Here is a 26,642-nt window from a genome sequence, read left to right as displayed (position 1 = left end):
TTTTTGTCACTTTGGCAGCAAGGAGATTGTAACTTGATTTCACCAACTTTTCCTTGATTTATGAATTCCTTCCTGACTTCTCGGAATGGTTCATGGAGCAAATAAAGGCATGTCCCAATAAAAGCATGTGTGACCCTGATGAAAGAGGCCTTGGACATTATTTTGAAAATTAAAAGCTTTTATGCATGTGCTTTTTTATTTGTTTTTAAAGTTTACTGTTTTTAGGGGTAGACATAGTTTTAGGGGTAGACCCAGTTTCATGGCTGGCGCATAGCTTTAGTGGAAGTCTGGAGACAGAGTCAGCCTTTCCATTCTGTACTTTAGTGGTTCCCAAGGAGGCAGGGGAGGAGAACGAGTGAAAGCAGGAACTGGTGTTTGAATGGTCATATAATTGTTGAACTGGAAGGGATCCTGAGGATCATCTAGTCCAACCCCCTGCAATGCAGCTGTCCCGTACAGTGATCAAACCTGTAACCATGGTGTTATCAGCACCAAGCTCTAACCAACTGAGCTATCTATGCAGCAATACTTTTTAAAGCGTTGGCCCTATTGGACGCCATGCGGGCTTCACTTCATCCAGCAAAAAGTATTTGGCTACCCTGAAGACACAGTGGGAAGGCACACTGTGTACAAAGCTCTGAGCTGCTTGAAGGAAGGTCAGATAATAATTGGTACATGTAATTAACCTTATGTAAATGGGTAGAGCGTATACTTAAAGCCATGGTTTTCCCAGTAGTGATGTATGGAAGTGAGAGCTGGACCATAAAGAAGGCTGATCACCAAAGAATTGATGCTTTAGAATTATGGTGCTGGAGGAGACTTTTGAGAGTCCCATGGACTGCAAGAAGATCAAACCTATCCATTCTGAAGGAAATCAGCCCTGAGTGCTCGCTGGAAGGACAGATCCTGAAGCTGAGGCTCCAATACTTTGGCCACCTCATGAGAAGACTTCTTGGAAAAGACCCTGATGTTGGGAAAGATTGAAGGCACAAGGAGAAGGGGATGGCAGAGGATGAAATGGTTGGACAGTGTTCTCGAAGCTACCAACATGAGTTTGACCAAACTGCTGGAGGCAGTGGAAGACAGGAGTGCTCTGGTCCATGGGGTCACAAAGAGTCGGAGACGACTAAACAACAACAACAAATGGGTAGTGTCAGGGAACTGACATCGGAGCCAGAGGTGGAGGGAAGGCTCCCAAGTGATGCTGGAGAGGGACCCAGCAGGGAGAGAGGCAGCTCATCAGCTGGGGAAGGAAATCAGCGCAACACCAGTGGAGAAGGGGGGCAGATGGGGGAATCGGCGAGAGGGCTCCAGGACTCCTCGCTGGACACCAGCGGGGAGAGCATGGGTCCTCTGCTACCCACACCCTCCCTGCGCAGAAGACTTCCGCGCAGGGAGAGTAGGAGGAGACTTGGGGTCAAACAGCTTTTATGCTGGAAAAGGTTTAAGAAACGGCCACTGACGGATTCTGCTAGCGACTGAGGCAGCCACAAAGTGAAGGGCTGTCCAGACAGAAAAGGTTTAACAAGGCAACATAGCCAGGAGTGGCGGCAATTTACGCACGAGCAACCCCTATATTCATTACAGGTAGAGAACTGGATCCAGCCAGCGAGTCAGAGACTTGTCTTCCCCACTTCCACTGGACAACTTGGATAGTTGGACAGGAGCATCCACTGTCAAATCACCTGGCATGATAATGACATCAGGTGACTGATACCCATCAAAGGACTCAAGAGGTTGCTGTAACAGCTGTTCTGCAGTTCCAGCAACCTCCTTTGAAGACAGAATGTGCCAAAAGGGGATCCCTTTAACTACAGTGGTCAGCTGATTGTCAGTTACAGGGAGCCGCTTTGACCTCTCTGCAGAGAGGACAATGCTCCTAAAAAAGCCCCTGAGTATTTTGCCCTCGCCAGAGAAAGCAATTTAAAAACAGAACTTTTTTATGTTAAGAGGAAGCAGCTTATATGCAAAGTGCTGGAGGAAGTGTTTTGAATCAAAGTAGTTTCCTCTAGCCCATTTGGATGCACTGTGGAGTTCCTAGTGCAGCTGATCCCAGATGATTACTGGTGCTTTGGTTGTACAGGGCGCTCACACCCTGGCAACCAGCTGACAGTGGATGCTTCAAAGCACCTTGCAAAGAACTTTGCAACCCTGTTTGTGACTTTGCCGCCGATAAGGAGTGTCTCACCCCCATCGTTCTGCCCAGACACTGAGGTCCAGCGCCGAGGGCCTTCTGGCAGTTCCCTCACTGTGAGAAGTGAGGTTGCAGAGAACCAGGCAGAGGGACTTCTCAGTAGTGGCGCCCGCCCTGTAGAATGCCCTCCCATCAGATGTCAAAGAAATAAACAACTATCAGACTTTTAGAAGGCATCTGAAGGCAGCCCTGTTTAGGGAAGCTTTTAAGATTTGATGAATCATTGTATTTTAATATTCTGCTGGAAGCTGCCCAGAGTGGCTGGGGAAACCCAGCCAGATGGGTGGGGTATAAATAATAAATTATTATTATTAGGCACGTTGGCTGTTGGGAGTGGCTTGGTCAAAATGAGCTTGGTGGGTCAAATGATGAAGAATGGTGGGTCCAACATTTGAACCATAATGTTGGAATGCTGAGAGAAGACAGTGGAACCTTTGCAAAAGGTTCCAGGAACAGCAGTTGTACGATGGGCCTCTATAAAGAAATGCCGTCTTTTTAAAAGGGCAAACTTGTTTGATGGGTGTTTGTGTGTGTGGATGCCATCCTTAGGGTGGCCAAGACATTGCCCACTAGGTGGCTGTGGCATTTGCAAAAATGCAGGACAAATGGCTGCATTAGCAGTGGAAGCAACTGCATTTTCCAAACGAGACCATGTTTCCTAGGTGGTAGCTGTTCCAAACAATGTCCATTTGGCTTGGGTTTTTTAAGTACAGTCTAAGAAACTGATCCCACCCAACATAAATCCTATCTGAATGGAATGAAAACAACCCCACCTTTCAAAAGCAACCCTACACCCTAAACATGTGGCTTTTCCAAGCAATATGTTCCAAGATGCAAGTGGGCTTTAATGGATTTATGATGATGCATATAACAATAGGGATTCATTACAAATGTGATGGTCCTTGGATAAACTGTGGCCAAGAGGAAACATGGTAGTCTCCATTAGTTGTACTAGAGATAGCATCATGCCAAGAATGAGGTGAGCTGTGAGACAGGATGAATGGCCGTAGTAATTGACAATGTCAACACCTGGAAGGCAAAACAGTGGTGCCTTGTGCTCAACAAGGTTGTTCAGCAAGTAGTAGTATTTTTATTTTTATTTTTTAAAAAGCCTATTCAGATCTTTACTTCTGTTCCATTAGAAATGGCTATAATCTTAATTAGAGTTTTAATCATTTTTGTAGGAGGTCGTATCATCAACTATGCACACCAGTCTGATTTTTGCGCCAAATATTCCCCCCCAAAAAAACACCTTAAAAATGGAGGTGGTGACTTGCAAGTTAAAACATTGTACATTAACTGAGAACTTTAATATATAGTACTGTAGTTCATTTTTAGAAGTGTAGTTTGCACACAAGTGTCAAATTCTCTCACACAATTCTTGTGATTTATTATTATTATTATTTGACATTGAGAGTTTGGTACCTCAAGGATTAGCACAGACAAGAGATAAAGCAAAAGTAAAGATATCATATCAAAAGGAAATTAGCTTCCCCCCTTTCTTTTCTACTAAAGATAAATAGCACAGGCTCAGTTTAAAGTAATTTAAATCCAGTACAAGTGTTAGAACTTATTCTAAAGCTGGCATCCCCAACTTGCAGCCCTCCAGATGTTTTGGCCTACAACTCCCATGATCCCTAGCCAACAGGACCAGTGGTCAGGGATGATGGGAATTGTAGTCCAAAACATCTGGGGGCCGAAGGTTGGGGGTGCCTGTTCTAAAGAATGCCTCTGCAGACATGGGAGAACTAGGATGTGGTCAGGAGAAAAGAAAGGGAGGGAAGGATATTGGTTGAAGGGATGAAGGTGGCATCGGAAAGGGACAATTGGTGCTGATTACAGCTGCTTGTTTTCAGAAAGAGAAGGGGAGGTTGTCAGAGGAATTGGGTTTTGGGGGTTTTTTGGATAGTGGGCCTTTGGGGAAAATCAGAAGAAAGCTGGTGGGAGACCTTGGGGTCAATGACTGAGAGTAGAACGAGTCTGTTTTTGCAGTATGTGGGTATGCATAGTGAGGAAATGGGGCTTGAAGGTGAAACAGCGAAGGAGGAAGAAATGGGCATAGCAAAGGGAAGAAAGGGAGCAGGTCTCTCAGAAGAGGAACCTGATTGGGTAGAAAATGAGGGATATGGGAAGGAGGGCTTTGTCAGCTAATCGGTTTGCAGTGGGGCAGGGAGATTTGATACTTGTCCTTGTTGTGTAAGGTGGTGTGCGTGTGTGCTAGTGTGTTGGAGGTGAGGGTTCCTGAGCAGCAAAAAAAGGGATATAGAAAGAATGGAGAAAAAGGAGAAGGGGGGAGCCTGCAGGAAAGTTCCTGGGCATAAGGTTTGAGGCAACTTGGGTATTCAAAGATTCCTAACTGCTGAATTGGAAACCGCTACCTCTTGATGCTCAAGTTGAGGTTAAAAATTAACATAAAGACAAATATTGCAAAGCCTTGTCTTCCTGTTGGTGAATGGGTGTTACAAATCTTCACATGGTGCCAACCAGGAAAAGCATGTCCAAAACATTTGCGAAATGGCTTCCAGATAGGCATCTTCTGCTGTCCAGGTGAGATGGAGTAAAGGGATTAACATATATTTGGGCTGTTCTGGAAGGAGCCTCAGGCTATTGAAATTTATTTGGATAGTGTTAGTGGGGGGCGGGGTAATCTGGAAGGAGTGGTGATTAGCTGATACTACCTCTGGCTTAATGCATCTATTCTAGAAAGAGTCTGATATTCTTTTGCTTGATTTAGTTTGCAAATGATAAGGGAGGGACAGTCATCAATGGGTGTTGCAATTCAGTTTGCTTTGGAGCATGTATACCTGACTTCCTGTAATGGAGTCTTTCTTGAGGCCTCTCCAGGCCAGAGTGGAACCTCCCTTTTCAGGTACAAGCTACCATAGCAAAAGCTGGAGTGCTTTCAGGACTGCTTCTTCATAAGAGGTAGCACGGAGTTCATTGGTGCCAGTATCTGCAATGTTAAAGTGCATAATATCTACAAGACAGTGGGGGGGGGCTGGGAGGCTAACTGATTCGACCAGTGATTTGGAAGCATGTGTGGAGACCATCTTGTCACAGATACACCACCTTCAGTCTTAGTTTAAAAACTAAAAATGCTGCTTTTCACAGCTCCAGATTTGTAGACAAGTAAGTCAAGGGAACTTTCTTGCAAGTCAGGGGAAATTTCTTCCTTCTCCCTCTGCCTTTCGTTCAGTGTTCCACCCATTATCAGGTTTTTCTTAGCATTTTCAACAGCGTGCCTTAACTTGTTACAGTTAATCTGGAACTCTGCCTGTTTTGTTTTTCATGCGTGTTATGTATATGATTTTAATGTAAGCTGCTCCAGAATTGTTTAGGCAATGAAGAGTGGCTTAGAAATATTTGAAATAAATTTTAAAAAGTGGTGGTTGTTTTGAGAAACTGCTACTTCCTGGCCTAGTTTTCAAGCTGCTGGAGCACCTTCTTTCTTCCCATTATCTATACAGTGGTACCTCAGGTTAAGTACTTAATTCGTTCCGGAGGTCCGTACTTAACCTGAAACTGTTCTTAACCTGAAGCACCACTTTAGCTAATGGGGCCTCCTGCTGCTGCCACGCTGCCGGAGCAAGATTTCTGTTCTCATCCTGAAGCAAAGTTCTTAACCTGAAGCACTATTTCTGGGTTAGCGGAGTCTGTAACCTGAAGTGTATGTAACCTGAAGCGTATGTAACCTGAGGTACCACTGTACCAGCATCATAGGCATGTGTTTTGGACTCACCATAGCCATAATTTTATTTCTGGTAATGGAGGTCAGATCCTTCCTCACTGGACATCTTCCACTGAATTGGTCCACTAATTGGTCATCAGGTGTAATGTTCTCCTATGGTATGAAGCATTTTGGAAGAGTCTCACAATTGGGGTAAAAATTACCTCGAAAGCAGAACTAATAAGTGTTGCTCATGTTGCTCAACGTGAACGCTGCAAGTTTTAAAAATTCAGCTTTGCAAAGGGTTTTTGTAAGCTTCTGGGATACCATTGAACCCTGCTACCATTTTTAGTGATATTATTAAGAAAAGCAAGGACTTTGTTATAAAAATAGCCATAGGTTTGAATCCAACATCATGTACATCCAACCCAAAACCTTGAACAGATGGAGGGTTGCAGTACGGAGGAGAGGATCTGGAGTCCTGTTGTGGGTGCAGAAATCTCTTCTGCTCATTCATGGGCACAGTTGAAAGCAATCAGTGGGGCTCAGGATGCAATGGTGATTGCACAGCTCTGTTGAGCCCCATTGCTGTAGACCATGGGGTATAGATTGTAGCCTCATTTTAAAAATTTTGCTTGAGTAATCCTATGAGGCAGCCACTGTTCTGTTCTTAATCATGGGAAAATGAAATCATCATCATCATCATCATTTAGCTGTTAATTGCATTCTAAACCACTGTCACAAAGGAATTAGACATAAAGAAAACCTGTCAGAACTAAAAATGTCTTCAATTGTTTCTGGAAAGTACAGACAGGGGGTGCCTGTCTTATTTAGAAAGCTATTTCAGAAGAACAAGGGCAGACAGCCACACTAAAAGCCCTTCTCTGAGTTATTGCAGAGCAAGCTTCTGGGATCTTTGGAACTCTAATAATTTAGAGCTGCAGAGCAATCTAAGTTTCTCTGAAGTATATGTGAAACTGGTCATGAGATGCTATTTGTTCAAGCTGTCCATTCTCCTCTCAAGCACCAAACTATTTTTTTTAAAAAAAGGTGCATTACCGTTTAGATTTCCTAAAGCAGAGCTTGTCAGCTCAGATCCATATATTGATGTTAGTCCCTATTGTCTGCTTTTTACTTCCATCTGTGTTCTTTTGTAAGTTTTGGTTCCTAGGCTTTCTTTTGGACACTTTGAGCATTTTCAGCTTCCTTATTATGGACTTGATCCTTCAACCTTTAGCTCATATAGCAGCACACTTCAACAAATGTTGACTGATATTCCACATTCTTAGTTTTTTGGGGGTTTTTTAAGCAAAGCTATTGATCTGCTTTATTCTTTTGGAATACTAGTGAATATTTTTGAAGGTTCGTTTTATACAATCTTTTTAAAAGCCTGTAGTGCCATTCTAGCTCATCACTGCTACTTCCAGAAGCAGCAAAATAAATCTAGTTGTCTGACACAAGCCCAAGAGCTTCGCTTATTCTTATGGGTTTAAAGCACTACAGCAGGTAACAAAGGAGAGGCTATGATTTGCACTCCAGTCTGCTTGCTGTAAATTATTGTTAAATGAGTAAAAGGAATAATATATTTTCTTCAGAATGGATGCCTGTGTTTAAGAGCCTGTTAATATAAGCCTGGCAAAACAGTTGTTCCATGAAAAGCTGTTGTAAAATACACTAATATATTAGACCTATGAATAGGATGTGCATATAAATGAATGACTTACCAGTAATCTGCTAAAATTCTGAATGCATACTTGATGTTTTTATCCACCGCTCAGCTTAAAAAGAATACACTAAAGATCTTTCAAATGAGCCAAGAAGATTGTAACTTATTGTCAATACTGTTGATGACTCCCCCCCCCCCAAATAGCAGGCCAATTGCCTGAATTTATTTCTTGCTCTTCCTATCTCCAGTTATCATTCTTTCTTCCTTTCCTATAATAACTGGTTATTGGGAAATGGTCATCATGTATCTATTAAGGAACAAGGAATACAAATTTGGTTGCGGATCTTAGACACTTCAAAGAACCATGGTTCTTATTGCTAGCAACTGATTTCCATGAGAAACTTGCTGGTTGTCCTCAGCCAACTTCTTCAGTTGCACAATGTATTCTAGATTCTTAATGCGGATGCAAACGCATTCATTTTACTTCATTATGGACTTGATAAGTTTAAAGCTGCATAAACAGTGTTTCTTGGGTTTGGTGATGCACCGCACAATGGAACTTGGTAGCCTTAAAGGAAGGCAGCCCTGACTCATTCCCCCACTTGCATATTTAACTCTGATGTGAACGTTTTTTTGTGGAACCATCTTCACATCGAATAAGGCTGGTGCCTTTGCTGATGACATTTTGGCATCTTCTTAAAATTGATCTGTGTACCCAGGCTTTTGCTGGTGCTAAGCTCCACAATATGGTTGATTTTTTTTTTTATTCCTGCCCATTTTCAACTGCATAGTTTTTTGCATTGTATTTGTTATTGATGTATTATATTTTAACTTTGGTACACTATCTCAAGAGTTCGGGAGAGGCAGTATTGTAGAAAAACTTGTTAATAATAAAGCTAATAAAGTTTGTAGAAGAATGGAGTAAATTTGTCATATATATATAGAAACCAATTGTAGAAGCTTAAGGACTACAGCAGGGTTAGTTTAACTCTTGTGACATATATATATATATAAAGAATATGAAGAAACTGTAAATGATAAGAAACAATAAGAAAACCGAAACTGGGAAGGAGGGAAGTCGAGGCGTGATATAACGCAAGTAGATAAGTTGACAATATGTATAGTTGTAAAGAATGTTTTGTTTAAGTTTTTTATGTATTGCACTTTTATGTTGTCTGTTTTTTTCTTTAGGTTTTTTGGGGAAAACCTAATAAAAATCATTTAAAAAATTAATAATAATAAAGCTGATAATGTAGCATTTATGTAGTTAGAGGAATAGATAGCTCATATTGATACCTCTTTCAGGATACCCAGGTTGGACATCTAAGCCTCTTATCTTTCCCTTGGGACTCTCCCCAAGCCAGGCCCCTCAATGGTCCTGCTCTGTATTGCCCTCTTATGTTTTTTGCCTTTCTGGAATATGTATGTGAACTATGGAGGTGCTGAGGGTGTGGAGGCAGAAGTGGGGAGGTGGGATGTAGCCTGCTATACAAAAATGAAGAATCACATCTGTTAAATCCGTCCGCTTTTGCCTCTGGACACCTTGCCTACCAGCGGCATGTGCCCCCAAGACTAAATGGTTCCCTACCTAGTGTATGTAGATTAATGCTTTCTGGTTCTGAGTCAATGTGGCTGCTGAATTTTCAAAGTCAGATAACACTTTGCAACAGAATTGACATATTCAACCTGAAATTCCTACCTGAGATGCTATGGTCACACAAGAGTTGGATTAACCCAAAGCACTTCAAACAATTTACAGGGTGATAGCCGATGTTGTCCAGCTAAGTAAAGAGTCAGAGTAGATCTACTAAAAGCGACGAGCTTCCATTGATTTCAGTGGGTCAGCTCTACGACTTTGTTGATTATCACCCACTATTAATCTGTGCAAAATTGTTGGATAAGGGAACAATTTCTGACACAGATGGATACATGAGCCTTACTTTCAGGGTTATGGGTTCAAACCCCACATTGGGTGAAAGATTCCTTCATTACAGAGGGTTGGACTAGATGACCCTCAGGGTCAAAACTCTACAATTCTGTGATTAAAGAATCATAGAACAGGACATGATGCTATGAGTGGAGTCAAAGATATCTGCAACCTAAATCAGGACATTAAATAAAATAACAGGCATAAGATAGTCAGCAGGAATTCTGCTTACTTGCAGAGAGAAAATAAACCACACATTTGCAGCAATGAATATTAGTCAGGCCACGTAAGTTTCCATCATCAGGATATCAGCTGCAACACTTATATTTGCACCTCTTGTAATATGACATGTCATTTCTTACCACACTTGTGGTGCCTGGCCTAGTACTCATTTCTAAAGACTCACACTACACGATGTATCTTCCATGAAAGAAAACTGACATCATGCTGGCCAAAAACAGATTTACTGTTGACTTGTTCAGTTTTGAGGCTTCTGTTTGTCCTTAACAGAGATTTCTTTCAAGTTCCTTTTATGTTTAATCCAAACTGGAGAAACTTCTACACTGGCAACACTGGTATTGTAGATCTGATTCAGCGGATCTCAGTTGCTCAGCTGTGACTGAATCAAAATGATTTGTTTAGGTAGACCAATTTGATACTGTATTTCACATGACCTTATAAAGAGTTGGGTATTTTCTTTTTCTTATCTCCTTTCTTCCTATACAGTTTAATTCTGCTTTTTGAGAAATTGAAGAGTTTAGGGCCCAGCACATATTACTTCTGCAAAAACCTCCTGTCTGCACAGATTAATAGCACAAGCCACAGGGAAATGAAATGCAATATTTATTGATCTAAAGCACTGGAAGGAACACAGCAGTTTCTTAGAAATCAATTACTTTTGAATTCTGTCACAAGTTATCCCCCCCAAAAAAAATATGTATTAATCCTAAAAGTATGGGCTGTACAGTCATACCTCGGGTTGAATGCGCTTTGGGTTGAGCGCATTTGAGTTGCGCTCTGCGGCAACCCGGAAGTAACGGAGCGCGTTACTTTTGGGTTTCGCCGGTTGCGCAGACGCTCAAAATGACATCACGCACATGCGCAGAAGTGACGAAAAGTGACGCGTGTGAGCACAAACGTGCCATCGCTAGTTACGTTTGCTTCTAGATGTGAACAGGTCTCCAGAACGGATCCCGTTCGTATCTAGAGGTACCACTGTATTCACAAAACTGCTTCTACAATGAGGCTTTCCCACCCTCATTCCTTTATCCAGAAAAGCCAATGCCATGTAGGAAGGGTTTAGGTGATGGAAGGGCTTTCAGGCTACACTCCTATGCACACCCCATTGAACACAGTGGATGATGCCCAACAAAGCCACACTTAAGTCCATGGATTCCAGTGAGTCTATTCTGAGTACAGTGGTACCTCGGGTTAAATACTTAATTTGTTCTGGAGGGCCGTTCTTAACCTAAAACTGTTCAGCCACACAATTTCTGTTCTCATCCTGAAGTAGAGTTCTTAACCCGAGGTAATATTTCTGGGTTAGTGGAGTCTGTAACCTGAAGCCTATGCAACCTGAAGCGTATGTAACCCACGGTACCGCTGTATCACTAAGGCTGCAGCCCTAGGCGCACTTACATGAGAGTAAGCCCCATTGAATTCAAGAGGACTTGCTTCTGAGTGGACATACCTGGAACTGGTTTATCAGAGGAAACCTCTCTCTCTCTCTCTCTCTCTCTCTCTCTCTCAATTCTGAGTGAACTGAATGTTGGCTTTTTGCAGTATAGTGACGCTGCAGAGAGCTTGCTGGGGAGACCATGCATTAAAAAGAAAGGACTCAAAAATAACTTAAAGAAGGTTTTAATAAGAAAAACAAAAACTCCATTTACACTAAATACATCAACAAACATGACCCAACCACCAACCCAGCCCCCAGGGTAATGGGAGAGCTAGGTGCTGCTCCTTATATACTCTACCCAAATGCTGACACGCCTTAATCAAATACAACTCAGCAGCACCTGCTACGTTTCACAGCTGTAAAGCAGGGTCTCGTTATCTTGCTCTGGCCCCTTACTCCGGCCCCTTAAAGACATACACATGGAGTGGAACAATGATGAACCTCTACATTTAAAGAAACCATTCAACATTTCCCCTGCGGTTCATCATTGTGGAACAAAAACATAAAGCATACTTTGTATATGTTTTTCATGTGTGATGTAAACTGCAACCTATAATGTTTGGTATGTTTACGGTACATTGCCACTCTCTTAAGAGGAGAGAAACATTGCGTAGTGGGCTTTTCCACACTGTGAAGCATCTTTTAACAAAAGCTTAACTGTTTCATATTTTACACTTGGTGAATAGCACAAATCATAATCTTCGCCTGGAATTCGTTGAAAACCCTTAGCAACTAATCTTGCCTTGTACCTTACAACTTCATTTTTGTCATTCATTTTAACTCTATAAACCCATTTTGAATCAATAAGTCTCATATCTGGGGTTTGTGGTACAAGAGACCAAGTGTTATGCTCTTTTAAAGAAGCTATCTCAGAGTTCATAGCTTTATACCAATTTGCAGCTTGGTGCTTAGGTAAATTCTGAACATCATTGTAGCTTTTTGGCTCAAAAACCGCCTTATTGGCAAACACAGTATTAAAATGTTCATCTGCATAACGTTGTGGCTTCTGCCTCTTTCTATCTGAACGTCTCAGTCCGGAAGGAGAGTCAGACTCCTCAGACTTAATGGGACTCAGTGAACTACTAGTTTCAGGTTGTAAATCATCATTGTCAGACTGAAGAGGTGCCTGTAGGCTAAGCTCACGGTCAGAAAACTCAAGAGAATCTAACCTCCCCTCGGGTGCCTGTGACTTTAAATCCTCAAACAAATTATCAGATTCAACAGGCTTTTTGTCTTTCCCCATTAATTCAGAAGCACCATTTTCTGCTGCTGCTGCTTCTACCTCTTCTTCCTCAGTATCATTTATACCATCAGTATCTTGGAAAACAGCAACTCCATTCCAATTTACAGTTTGTATCATGCTTCTGGTAATATGAAATTTGCCAGTTGCTGGTATGTAAATTCTGTACGCCCCCTGCTGGTAGCCCATTAATTTCCCCTGAACACTACGTTCACCCAATTTCTGCTTAGCAGGATAATGCATAATTACATCTGAACCCCAAATGCGTAGGTATTTCAGATTAGGGCGTTTTTTAAACAGCTTCTCATAGGGGGTGACATCTAAACCAGAATGATAACTGCGATTTCTAACATAACAAAAAGCATTGAGTGCTTCAGCCCAAAACGCTTTGGGCAGATTAGCATCGTGCAGATAAGTTTTAACCCCTGCCTGCAGGTCACGCTGCACAACTTCAACAAGCCCATTTTGCCAGGGACTTCGTGGGCAAGATAACTCATGAGTAGTCCCCTGCGCTTCCAGGAATTTCTCAAAATCCTCAGAAACAAATTCCCCGCCCCGATCAGAAAACAGATTCTTAATTGGTTTGTTAAAGTGTGTTTTTACCCAGTTGCAAAAAACCTTGTACTTCTCAAATGCTTGGGACTTCTCAGCTATGGCATAAGTCCAACAATATCTACTATACTGGTCTATCAGGGTAAGCCAGTACTTTGAACCTCCTAATGATGGTGGGAGTGGCCCAACTAAATCACAATGTACACGCTCAAATGGCTCAGTTACTTTCCTATCTGAGCACCTACCCTTGCGTGCAACCTTAATCTTATTCTTGCAACAGGATAGACACTGCATAAAGAATTTGCATGGTTTTAAGTTGAGGCCATTAACAATATTCTTTGTCTTAATTACATCAGCAAAATTCAGGTGTCCCAGAATTCTGTGCGCCATGTGGACACACCCAGAATGTGGTCTTACATTCCTCAACCCCTGGCTTGACTGTGCTACTGTGCAGTTTATAGGCGATTGGGAGTAGGTGCGAAAATACAGTCTATATAAACCATCAGATTCCCGGGCATACAATAGACGTTTGTTCCCCTCGAAAAACTCACACATAGACTTTAAGAAACGCACAGTTATGCCTTGACGAGCAAAACACCTTACTGATAATAAATTGTCCACTGATGGGCAGTAAATGCAGTTCGCTATTGTAATGTTTAAAGAGTCAAGTTTAACAGTACCCCTGCCAAGCGACTGCAGGACTTGTGAATTGGCTAAATGTACATTACCAATTTCCTCTTCGAAAGAAATAAACAAGCTTCGATCATTGCAGACGTGCTGCGATGCTCCTGAGTCAATAATAAAAGAATTCCACTTGGCACCTTTAATTCTTTTACGATCTGTAGTCCGAGCATGAAAAGCTCGCGGCTCGTTTCTGTCTCTACTATACGATGTCGGCTGCTGGGCTGACGACCGTGATTGACGAACAGAAACAGGCTTGGGAGTACTTTGCTTTCCTTTGGATCTGCAGTCCCTTGCAAAATGTCCTTGCTTGTTGCAGAACCAACAACGCTTTGCAGCTTTAAATGCAGTTGTATCACCACAGGTTTGCATATGGTGTTCCTCATTCTTTCTGGAAACAGGAGTGCTTATGGCACAAGCCTCCCTTCTATCCAACTCGCCCATTAATCTTGCCGTTACCCCTTCCACAGTTAATTGTGCTGGTGGAACAGCAGATATCTGGCTAGCTATACCATCAAAGTCCTCATTAAGGGAACAAAGGATGATAAAAACATACTGAATATCAGGTACCTCCATGTCCCTTCGAATTAATTCGCCGCGTATTGCCTCCAGACGTCTCAAGTGTGCTGCCAAATCACCACCAGGCTGCAACTTCGTCTGGTACAACTGCTTGAAAAACGTCAATGCAGATGCTGACTCTTTTCTAACATGTACTGCTGCAAGACTGTCCCACATTTCTTTGGCAGTTTTCTTATTTCTTATATAGACTACTTGCTGGTCGCTGACTGCCAAATTAATTATTGCCCTGGCTTTTGCATCTCCTTTCGACCAAGCATTAGTTACAGGGTCAGGAGGGTCATCAGTTACATAGGTCCATACTTCTCTAGAGGTCAAAAGCACCTCCACCCGAAAAGACCATAAACTATAGTTCTCATCTGTCAGCTGTGGGAAGACCAGAGCCTTCTCAGCTTCTGGAACCCGGTCAACCATTCTGGAACTCTTCCAGACCCACAAAAACTACGCTAACAGGAGAAGGAGTTTTCAAACCTTTCTCAGAGTCCAAAAATATGCAGTCATCCACTCAGCAGCTGGGCCCATAACCAAAGATGTTGGCTTTTTGCAGTATAGTGACGCTGCAGAGAGCTTGCTGGGGAGACCATGCATTAAAAAGAAAGGACTCAAAAATAACTTAAAGAAGGTTTTAATAAGAAAAACAAAAACTCCATTTACACTAAATACATCAACAAACATGACCCAACCACCAACCCAGCCCCCAGGTTAATGGGAGAGCTAGGTGCTGCTCCTTATATACTCTACCCAAATGCTGACACGCCTTAATCAAATACAACTCAGCAGCACCTGCTACGTTTCACAGCTGTAAAGCAGGGTCTCGTTATCTTGCTCTGGCCCCTTACTCCGGCCCCTTAAAGACATACACATGGAGTGGAACAATGATGAACCTCTACATTTAAAGAAACCATTCAACACTGAAGTGCCTTCCATTGGTGCAAGCCGCTCCTTAAATCCAAGCCAATGTATCTTTTAAGCAAAAGCTGTGATACTGTTTCTAACGTAGCAAGACTCTTTGTTAGCTTTGTTAAAGCCTTGTTGAACATTTCTAGAAATAAAAATAAATAAATAAATGCTTTGAGCTTGCTAGGAGCATTTGTATATTGGTAACAATACTATTCATCTGCAGCTAAATAACATTTCCCCGCAAAATCCTGTAAACAACATATGGCCATGATTCCTTTTGGATTGTTTAATTGTTTTCCTCCAGGGAAACTAAATTTAGCTTAGCAACTGTGCCTAAGTATCAATAGAACAATGTTTGGTGTGACTTAACAGTAGTATAATGTTGAAAACTGGTGCAAAACCCACTTCAACCACAATTCATTTAGTGCCCATATAGTCATATGAGTCTTTTTTTACTCTGCAAACCACATCAGAATGAATACAAAGGAAGAAATTTGCAAGGTTAGGCTCTTCACTAGCCTAATTAGCTTGTCAGTTCGTTGTCTGAGGCTGCTTTTTGCCCGCCTGTGCATTATAAAGGCTCCCCGAAGTGACTTATTGCTGTGGGAATTTAAAAAAGTGAATCCAATTAATCCCAGCAAAAAAAGTCAATAAGCAGAATATGCAGAAAACACATTACTCAAGCAGTGGTATAATGATCTCCCCCAAATGCTCTTGGCATGTCAAGAACTATAAAAGATTTTTTTAAAAATTCCCACTTCGTATGAAAACAAAATACTCTCCTGAAACACACACACACACACACACACACATACACACACACACGTGTATTACTAGAATAGTATTTGCTACATATTGTTATTATGGGAAAATATAATGAAGACTGGGCTATATAGAATCATAGAATTGTAGAGCTGGAAGGGACCATAAGGGTCATCTAGTCCAACCCCCTGCAAAGCAGGAATCTCTTGCCCAATGTGGGGTTCACACTCACAACCCAGAGATTAAGAGTCTCATGCTCAACTGGCTGAACTATCCAGGTGTGATGCTAGTGGAAATTCATAAATTTGCCACATTTTAACAATAGCAGTCACATTTCCCCCAAAAAAATTGGTGCCTTACCTATTTTGTGCATGGTAGGTTCGTTCTGAAATTAACTGAAATGAACATACTTCTATTACAGCAGTTTAAAATTAAAATGAACTATATGTTAAATCAAATGGCTGCCTACTATCTACATTAAAAAATTGTATTCATAATGGATTTTCCTGAAAATTTTTATCAAAGAGCTGAATTAAGTTCCTTGTATTGGTAAGCAACTCTGACATAATTAGCTATAACTATCTATCATCTATCTATCTATCTATCTATCTATCATCTATATGTGTAAAGTAGCATGTTTCAAGGATAAAGCAACATGAACACACTTTCATTATCAGAAGGGCTTCCTCTTGTTGCTGCTTTTCATCATTTATATTCAATTTTTGGTCACCACCTTGCTATTGTTTGCATCCCATGGTGTTGCCCTCTGATAGAACAGCTAAAGTCTTATACAACTTAGATGCACATTTCCTTTTGCTGATTGATAATTCATTCTGTGATTTATTACACATACTGACTTCCTAAATGTTTTTTTGACAGGACAAATCTGCAGTAATGAAGAACCCTGCTACTTCTGCCTCCAGGATTATCTTATTTCTGTTGATATTGGTACAGAGGAGCAAAGGTAAATGTAAAGAGGCAGCGTCAAGGCTGGAGATCAATCTGAATGTCAAATACCAACTTCCTAATTTCACTGCAGAAACCCCGATACAAAATATAGTTCTGTACAAGCACAACATCTATGGGGGAGCGGTCAATAAAATCTATGTCTTCAATGAAAGCCTTCACAACATATTTGAGTACAAGACTGGACCCGTTCTGGAGAACCCAGATTGTGCTCCCTGTAAAGAATGTAAGCCTAAAGTAAACCAATCTGATAACATCTGGAAGGATAACATCAACATGGCTCTATTCCTAGAAACATACTACGAAGGCCAGCTCATCAGTTGTGGCAGTGTTGCAAAAGGAACTTGTCAGCGCCATGTCATTCATCCTGATAATCCTGCTGACATTGGAAGGGAAGTCTACTGCATGTATTCTAAAAGGATGGATGAGGAATCAGACCAGTGTCCTGACTGTGTTGTAAGCCCTTTAGGAACCAAAGTTCTGGTAACAGAGAAGGAAAGATTTGTGTACTTCTATGTTGGAAATACTATCAATAATTCATCTCGGCAGGACCATTCGCTGCATTCGCTATCTGTTCGGAGATTAAAAGAAACCCTAGATGGTTTTGAGTTTCTCACTGCTTACTCTTACATTGATGTACTTCCAGAATTCAGAAAATCCTACCCTATTAAGTACATCCATGCATTTGAAAAAGACCACTTTGTGTACTTCCTCACTGTCCAGAGAGAATCTATAGATTCTCAGGCTTTTCACACAAGGATCATACGGTTCTGCTCTTTTGAGTCCGTGTTGCATTCATACATGGAAATGCCTCTTGAGTGCATTTATACTGAGAAACGGAGGAAGAGGTCAACCAAGCGGTCGAATGAGGTATTAAATCTCTTGCAGGCTGCTTATGTTGGTAAACCAGGTGCAGACTTAGCCTCGGAAATGCGAATCGATGTCAACCAAGATATTCTTTATGGTGTATTTGCTCAAAGTAAACCAGACTCTGCGGAACCAACTCATAAATCTGCTGTCTGTGCAATCTCCATCAAAACCATCGACGAGTTCTTTGGCAAGATTGTAGACCAACAAAACATGAAATGTCTTCAGCATCTGTACAGAAAGGACAGCAAGTACTGCTTGAGCAGGGTAAGTGAGCATGGTACTAATTAGTTACTTAAATCGGCTAATTATACCACCCATCCCTAGTCTCATTTATATTGTGCATTCCATTATTCAGTGCATAGCCCCATTGATTTCCATTGTTAGTAGTGTGTGGGTTTTTTTAGGGCTTCCATTTTTTTGGCTGATGTCCAGGGACAATTATTTCAAATTGTTTAAGTTGTCTGTCTAAATAAATAACAATTAGTGCTGGTCACTACCAGAGATGATTCATCTTTGTAAGAAGCGGTTCCTGTAAATTGAATATAGAGGTCACTGGAGAGGCTTAAGAGGATACAGCATCTATTAGAAATAAAGATCCCTTGAAAAGCCTGGATTCATTGAAGACAAGCACTTACTTTGCACTGGACCGCTATGTATTTGTTAAATTTTTATTCAACCTTTCTACTGAAATAGGCTTCAGGGTGGTTTTAAAATACAAAAATTAAAACACTATTAAATAGCAATGACAAACCTGAATCCATTAAGGCAGTGGTGGCCAAACATGCCCCTCCAGTTGTTTTTTGGGACTACAATTCCCATCATCCCTGATCACTGCTCCTGTTAGCTAGGGGTGATGGGAGTTGTAGTCCTCAAACAGTTGGAGGGCCAGGTTTGGCCATCACTTCATTAAGGCAAATAAGTGAAACCAAAGCTACCAGTAGGAAAACAGTTCTGGCCATTTGATGTTAACTGCTGTTAGAAAAGAACAGACTTGGTCAGTGATCTAAAACATGGCAATCATAGCTCCAAGCAAATTTGCCTGAGAGAGCACCACTGCTGCGGCACCAGTTCAGAAAAGGTTTTCTCTCCAGAGCGGCCAGCCTAACCACTGAAAGGAAACACATCTGGAGCAGGGCCTCGGGTTGAGTGTGTCTGTATATGGGCAGTTGAGAGAAGGCAATTCTTCAGAAACCCTAGCTCCAAACAATCTATGATTTTACAGTTCAAAAATAATCACTGTAAATGGCTTATTATTCTCTTACTATTTTATATAAGCGCCACATATTTTTTTTATGTTTGTATGATTTTTGTGCTTCATTTTAATGGGTCTTCGGCTGTATAATGAAATTTAATTGATTTTGATGGCTTTACCAGTCAAAAAGAGTTCTTTAAAGAGGCATGTTCATCACATCCACTTTTATGTGGCCCAGCAAACATTTAAGCTCTGAAGCAATGCACCCAGTTACAAACTTGCAGTGCAGTCCTGTGCAGGCTTCCTTCAGAAGTGGCACTGTGTTCAATGGGGCTTACACCCTAGTAAGCGTGCCTAGGAGTGTAGCCTTAAATTTTCACTGGCATAAGCCTTGGCAACATTACCTCATTCCTCTGCAGCTGCCAGCACTGCCAACGAAGTGATGTAGTATTTTTCATGTTGATGTCATCCCACACCTTAAAGGCTCAACTTGTCTTTCTGTGTGCATTTTATAAGTTCAATGCAAACTTCTCTCTTTTTTTTGAACAAATACTCAAATTTTCCCAAATATTTCATGGAGAATTTATGTGTTGCATATCTGTCTGCAGCAGTTCAATATCCAGAAAAATATATTGCAGACCACTTTACAATTGGGACGCAGGTGGCGCTGTGGGTAAAACCTCAGCGCCTAGGGCTTGCCGATCGTATGGTCGGCGGTTCGAATCCCCGCGGCGGGGTGAGCTACCGTCGTTCGGTCCCAGCTCCTGCCCACCTAGCAGTTCGAAAGCACCCCTAAGTGCAAGTAGATAAATAGGTACCGCTTTATAGCGGGAAGGTAAACGGCGTTTCCGTGCGCTGCGCTGGTGCCGGCTCACCAGAGCAGCTTCGCCATGCTGGCCACGTGACCCGGAAGTGTCTCCAGACGGCGCTGGCTCCCGGCCTCTTAAGCAAGATGAGCACGCAACCCCAGAGTCAGACACGACTGGCCCGTACGGGCAGGGGTACCTTTACCTTTACCTTTTCACTTTACAGTTATCTGAGCAATCAGAAATTCTCGCTGTTGCAACATTAGTTTTCCAGATAGGAGGAAGAACTTTGTGTTTAGGAATCTGGTTGTTTAGTTAACATCAGGTGGTGTGTGAGAATTAGATCAGTGAAAGTTCAAGTTGACAAAAGGCTTAACCACCTTTTTTCACAACATAACTTCCTGGTGTTGGGCTACTAATTTAGTTTAAAACAAAACTTGCAGGAGCTAATAAGCATTCCTGAGTTTAACAGGATTTCACAGACAAGACTGTATTCTTACACCAGCCTTTTGCACAATATAGATAAATTGCATAGTTTTGTTTGTTAGATTGACAACATGGTGTTCAGGAAGATTCAGCAACTTCTATCAAAATAATACCAATGCTTCCTGTACCCCACCTCTCAGCCCTCATTATTGCAGCTCTAAGAAATTAATACTGTAGCCTCTCTCCATCATAGAAGTACCTGAAATAAGGGACTTTAGCACTGTATAAAAACTTTCTGCACATTATTTTTGCAGCTTTTCAAGTGCATGCTTGTTTAATCGAATAGTTAGTTGCAGGCACTGGAGAGAGAGAGAGAGTGTGTGTGTCTCCAAGTCCAATAGGCAAGGAAATCTCACCAGTTCACTTCTGCAAATGGATATGTTTCACAGAACTGTCCCCACAGAATGTAAATTGGATTATGGAAAAATGAACTCTGTTCATTATTTGTGTGTTCTAAGCTCTAAGGCTCAGAAAAAGTGAAAAGCAAGCAACAAGCTTTGCATTAGAAAACAATATATGGATGCTTTTGTTGATTTTTGCTGGAAAAAAACCATTAGCTATCAGCTTGTCTAAGAATGTGCTTAGGACACAAAACTAGGCTTTTTAGAAAGTCCTCTCTAGAGCTTACTAATACCAAACTAAGACATTTTAAAATAAAGTGTTTTCATTCATTTTTCAAACTTACCAGCTTAATCAAAAACCTGGTATGCCCAAAGTACTTTAATTTAATGTCAGTCTCACTGAGAATGAATGGATTAAACTGAAGCTCTTCAGCTAAAGTTATTTGTGGCTTTCACCTGGTGGCCCCTAAAATGTGCTATAAAAATATGTATTCTTTGCACTTCTCAGGAATATTTGTAATGTGGCGATTGTAAATTGCTTAGATGGGTTATTGCAATCAAGCAGTATATAGATTTTGTTAAATAACATAAGTAAATAAAATATTGCATAGTCACCTCTTGCCCTTTCCCTCTGGTATTTGGCACAAAATTCTTCTTCATCTTGAAGTTTAATTTCCTTTACTCATTTTTCATTCTAGAAAGAAGTGTTTAGAACAGTTTTCTTCCATAGCAACATATTAGTGTTTGGCCTCTCCTTTTTCTTTAAATCTGGGTGTTGTTTTTAAATCTTTTAACTCTTTCAGATCAATTTAATAGTATTCCCCACCAAAGTATTTCATTAAAATATTGATGAAATCATTGGCCAGTTTCAACTTATCAGGAAAATGTTGCTTGCTTGAGTATACTTTCCAGATTCTGCCAGTGTTTTGCATATGAATATATCAGGGAAGCTGATGGCTTGATTATCTGAGCAAAATGCACAATTTCAATAAATGCCATAAGATATGAAACCAGTGAGCAGGCTTTTGATGAATAACACTGATAAGATGAAGGGGGAAATAAAATGAATATATGCTCCTAAGTAGTAATTGGGGGAAAATGTGTGTATTTATTTTTCCTGATTTTTACCTCAGAGAAACAAGTGTTGTAAAAACTTTTTATTAGAAATCTTAGGAAAAAATGCATTGCGGGTTTTCTGAAATCTAACTCATTAAACACCTTCATGCTAAATTGTTGCTAACTTACAGGTCTTGGGATACTTAATTACTGCTTTGTATAGAGTGGGTCTATAGTCCCTATGTTACATTGTGCATAGTATTTGTTGCAACAAATCCCTGGAGCTGATTGCTATGAAGTGGGCTTTGCAAAAAACAACAACCCCACTCTTGCCTTCGGTTGTTTGTCATTGTTGCAGTTCCTGCTGCATCACCCTCTCAGCTCAGCACCCAGTGCAGGACCACTTGCATCCCCTAAATCTGCCTCTGCCCCAACAAATGCAGTCAGAACATTGCTGTGTGCTCAGGTTGAAGCCTACTTAGAAGCAGTGAAGGCAGCAAAAAGGTACAGTGGTACCTCGGGTTAAGAAGTTTGCTCCAGGATGAGAACAGAAATCGTGTGGCAGCGGCGTGGCAGCAGCGGGAGGCCCCATTAGCTAAAGTGGTACCTCAGGTTAAGAACAGTTTCAGGTTAAGAACGGACTTCCAGAATGAATTAAGTTCTTAACCCGAGGTACCACTGTATTTATTTTTCACCTTCATTGTGTCCTTTGCATCAGTGAAGCTTTTTAGGTGTTTCAGGGCCTTTTACACATTGGCCCAAGGGAGGTACCATGGATATGATTGGTGCTTTTTTAGGAGGAGGAGCAAGGAGAAGCCTTCACTAGACCTGGAATATCTCAGTAATTCTATACTGGTGTCAAATGATGGCAGCCAACCATTTCTCTTGGCTGTTCAGAAACCGCTTCCGATTGGCTGCAGGAGCTTCCTGCATTCAAGCGGAAGCCGTGTTGGACATTTGGCTTCCGGAAAAAGTTCGAAAACCGGAACACTTACCGGTACTTCCGAGTTTTCGGGGTTCAGGAGCCGATTTGTTCGACAACTAAGCTGTTCATGAACCAAGGTATGACAGTAGTCCAAAAGGGTTTACCTGCATGCTGGGGCTAGCTCCCCTGTCAGTGAAGTTCAAGGTTCAACATTAACTCAAAACAACAATACATCTACAATCAATAATACAGCAACACACAACCTTTCACGACATGTGAACTACTGTATATAACAATACTGCACAACAGACATTTGAAATCCATTAAAAACAGACATTAGATTTTAAGATTATGCTCTTTGTTGTAAACACTAGTTTTAGTCTACCAAGAACACTTTTCTATGCAGTCCCTATCAATTTCAGTGGGAACATAAGTGGGAGAAATACTCTTTAGGTTGGATCATTAAGGGGCCACAATCCTTAGTGGAATATTTTTGGGAGGGGGCACTGCAGTGGGGAGGCAGGGTGGAAAAATTAGCTTCTGCCACTCCTGTTATGTATACTTAGTTCTGGATCCAGTCTACTGATTTTGCTCTTTTGCTAGTTCTTATTTTAAATTCAATAGGAAGAGGACAAAGATTCAAACAATACCGGGGAAAGGTTAAAAAAACAAAACCACCTTTTGTTTCATTGATACTAGAACATGGTTAGCAAACAACCCTGGAAGCTTCTGAATAATTTCTCTGGCGTTTTATTTGCCACACTCCTGGTGGGGAAATGAATACAGTGGACTGGGCACAGATTCAATTTTAGTCATTTTCAGCATGAAGTAGTCAAATTGAGGATGCTAGGTCTTGTTTTATCCAGGACAAAACAGCTGAAATATTTCAAGACATGTAGCATAAACTATAATTCGACAAACAGCGACAAAACCCACTATCCAAAGCACCTAGAAGAACTTCTATCTTACTGACTTTTTGCCACACTCTATCATTCTGCCATTGCATGATAAACTGGTCACTATCAATGTCAAATGAAGATGCAAATAGAGAAAGAAAAGATTTAGGAGTGTGAAATGAAGGCAAGAGGCCCCCTAAAATGAAATCAAGAGAGACAGTGAAATAAACACACAGTGATATTTCTTTACAAAAGATGATAGATGAGGGGAATTGAGTTATGCTTATTTTGTAATGGGAGAAAATAATTGCAGCCTTCCACCAGGAAACCACAAAGACATTTATTGATCTGTTGTCCCCTGGATATGTCTAGTAATATTTAATAAAATAGAGACAAATAACTGCTTCAAAGCTCTGTAACTATAATCTCTCTCTTTTTTGTACAATTTTTTGGCAGGATTAAAAGTATCACTTCTCTTGATTGTGAGTAGCTATGTGACTTGTTTTAAACAGACACTCACCTTAAGTAAACGGATTGAACATTACAAATAGATACAAAATATACTACTTTTGAGTAAATACATATTAGTTCCCCCTTTTTTTCATGCTTTTGCAGCATTGCACAAAACAGTACAACACAAAGTTTCAAAATAAATGTATTTTTATCTCAAAACAAATGGAACAAAAGAATATAACTGAACTGGTTATGTTGTGGTTTAGTCGTTTAGTCATGTCTGACTCTTCGTGACCCCATGGACCAGAGCACGCCAGGCACTCCTGTCTTCCACTGCCTCCTGCAGTTTGGTCAAACTCATGCTGGTAGCTTTGAGAACACTGTCCAACCATCTCGTCCTCTGCCATCCCCTTCTCCTTGTGCCCTCAATCTTTCTCAACATCAGGGTCTTTTCCAAGGAGTCTTGTCATGAGGTGGCCAAAGTATTGGAGCCTCAGCTTCAGGATCTGTCCTTCCAGCGAGCACTCAGGGCTGATTTCCTTCAGAATGGATAGGTTTGATCTTCTTGCAGTCCATGGGACTCTCAAGAATCTCCTCCAGCACCAGAATTCAAAAGCATCACTTCTTTGGCAATCAGCCTTCTTTATAGTCCAGCTCTCACTTCCATACACCACTACTGGGAAAATACTGGTTATATGTCAAATTTATTGTGTGCAAGGAACAGCAATAGTAATAGGGGACGGCCTCATCATTAGTTTTTGTTCTTCATTTGTGAAAAACTCCCTCAGGAGGTTTGGACTCTTCTTCATTGGAGGTTTTTAAACAGAGGTAGGATAGTCATCTGTCATGGATGCTTTAGCTGAGATTCCTGCATAGCAGGGGGTTGGACCAGATGACCCTGGGGGTCCCTTCTGACTCTAGTCTGGTTTGTTAGCTTGACTGTGGTGGGTGTAAGAAGTGTGGTTGGTACTACTTGGCTGCAAGCAACTTGTAAGCACTTACAATTGCTGTATGCCTTAGAGATTAACTTTGTTTTCTGTGCCTTCTGCTTCCCTGCAAAAGTCCAGGAAAGAATCGGAACACCATAGTTTAAAACTTCTGCTAGAGGACAAGAATCCCAAGACTACATTAAATGTAGCCAAATTCTGTGCGTCTGCAATTAATCGCAGGAAGCAAGTGGTTTCCCATAATGACCAAACCCCTAAATGTTAATTACAGTGGGCACGCTAATAATTAATTTTAATTTTTTATATTTAAATCCTTGTTATATTCAAATTGTCCTCTGTATTTCTGATATGATCTGTGATATTGTGTGTGTTGATGCTGGTCTGTGACCGTATTAATAAATTCATTCATTCATTCATTCACATCAAAGTGCAAGTAGATAAATAGGTATTGCTCTGGCGGAAAGGTAAGCGGCATTTCCATGCGCTGCTCTGGTTTGCCAGAAGTGGCTTAGTTATGCTGGCCACATGACCCAGAAGCTGTACACCGGCTCCCTCGGCCAGTAAAGCGAGATGAACGCCACAACCCCAGAGTCCTCCGCAACTGGACCTAACTGTCAGGGGTCCCTTTACCTTTACAACCTCACATAAATACTTTTAGATTTTATAACAGCTAGCAGCTTTTATGCTTGTGCTGTCTTGAAGCTTAATGCAAAGGAAATGGACAAAATACAAAGATTGCATGGATGCATTATATGTGTATCTGAATCAATACTATTTACTTAGTGCTAATGTACTAACCAGATTACAAGAACTGATGCAGTGGTAATCAATACCAAAAGTGAATAATACCATGAATGATCTCCGAAAAGGAAATGTGCGATGTTTTTAATTTGTATTAGCTAATTACATCAACATTTGTCTCTTTTTACGTTACGTAATGCACCACTAGCATAATCGTTCCCCACCCTCGCTTTATCCGTAAATTAGAATTGGAGTTTCTGGAAATGTAGAATGCTAAATTCATAGCTAATGTTTCTTATTACTGCTATTTCTTTTGACTTTTGAACAATTGTTTCCATTGATTTGAATGACTTTGGATGTCTGATATTTAGATATCTACTGAAATTGGGGCCAGCATTTTCCAGGCACTCCTATTGATTTGATATAAACGTAAATGTTCATAGATTTCATCCTATGTAGTATAGTGGTTAGAATGTTGGATTGGGACATAGAGACCTGGATTCAAATCTCTGCTTAGCCACAAAACTCTCTGAGTAACCTTGGGCTGAGAGTTGCTGACTAGCCCAAGGTACCTCAAATCTGGGGGGAGAAGAGAGGAAGTCCATTTCACAGGTGGAAGCCCTTGTACTACTGGGACAACATTGTTGGATACAACCTGTCAGTTAAGCTTGCCAATATATATATAGGGGGGGAGGTTCATACAACTTTTCTTTATCACAATATAAAATGTATGCTATTAAGCCTACAAGTCGAATTTGTGCAGGCCACGTTACTTAGGATAAAAATTTGTAGCTGTTTTCATCAGGTTCAAATATACCCAAATACCACCTATAGTATAGAAATCCAAATGCATCCAAAATTCCAAACTGCATTGAATATCATAACCCCCCCCCCCAACACTATGGATTGATCACCAGTAGAAAGTTGATTTCAGCAAAGTGTCAAATTCAAGTTTCTGTAACTAACTGAAATTTCAGGTTCCAGCTTGAATCTATGATGAGAATTAGTCCTCCCATTATAGCTATATGATAGGTACAGTTCTTCTGCACTGCCTGTTCCATGTGATCAATTTTGATTACTGCTGTCTGAGATCATAGACAAGCTGCCTGAAGAGGGCAGC

At 41.0% G+C, this 26,642-nt stretch overlaps 1 protein-coding gene across 3 annotated transcripts in view; it reads left to right on the top strand.

Moving 5' to 3' along the window:
* MET (MET proto-oncogene, receptor tyrosine kinase) overlaps positions 1-26,642 on the top strand; it is a 99,247-nt gene that overhangs the window by 12,562 nt on the left and 60,043 nt on the right. For 2 of the 3 annotated variants that reach the window (XM_082239468.1, XM_082239467.1), the window contains exon 2: positions 16,723-17,943. In XM_082239468.1, coding sequence (XP_082095594.1) covers positions 16,738-17,943 — 1,206 coding nt within the window. In that variant the 5' untranslated portion in view covers positions 16,723-16,737. Of the gene's footprint in view, positions 1-4,722; positions 4,742-16,722; positions 17,944-26,642 lie in introns of those variants that run through there. The other variant, XM_082239469.1, reaches the window with a different exon arrangement.

The sequence above is a fragment of the Podarcis vaucheri genome, assembly GCF_965113315.1.
Source record: "Podarcis vaucheri genome assembly, chromosome: 10".
Taxonomy (NCBI): Eukaryota; Metazoa; Chordata; class Lepidosauria; order Squamata; family Lacertidae; genus Podarcis; species Podarcis vaucheri.
Note: the sequence above shows the minus strand (reverse complement) of the source record. Positions and strands in the feature narration are given on the sequence as shown.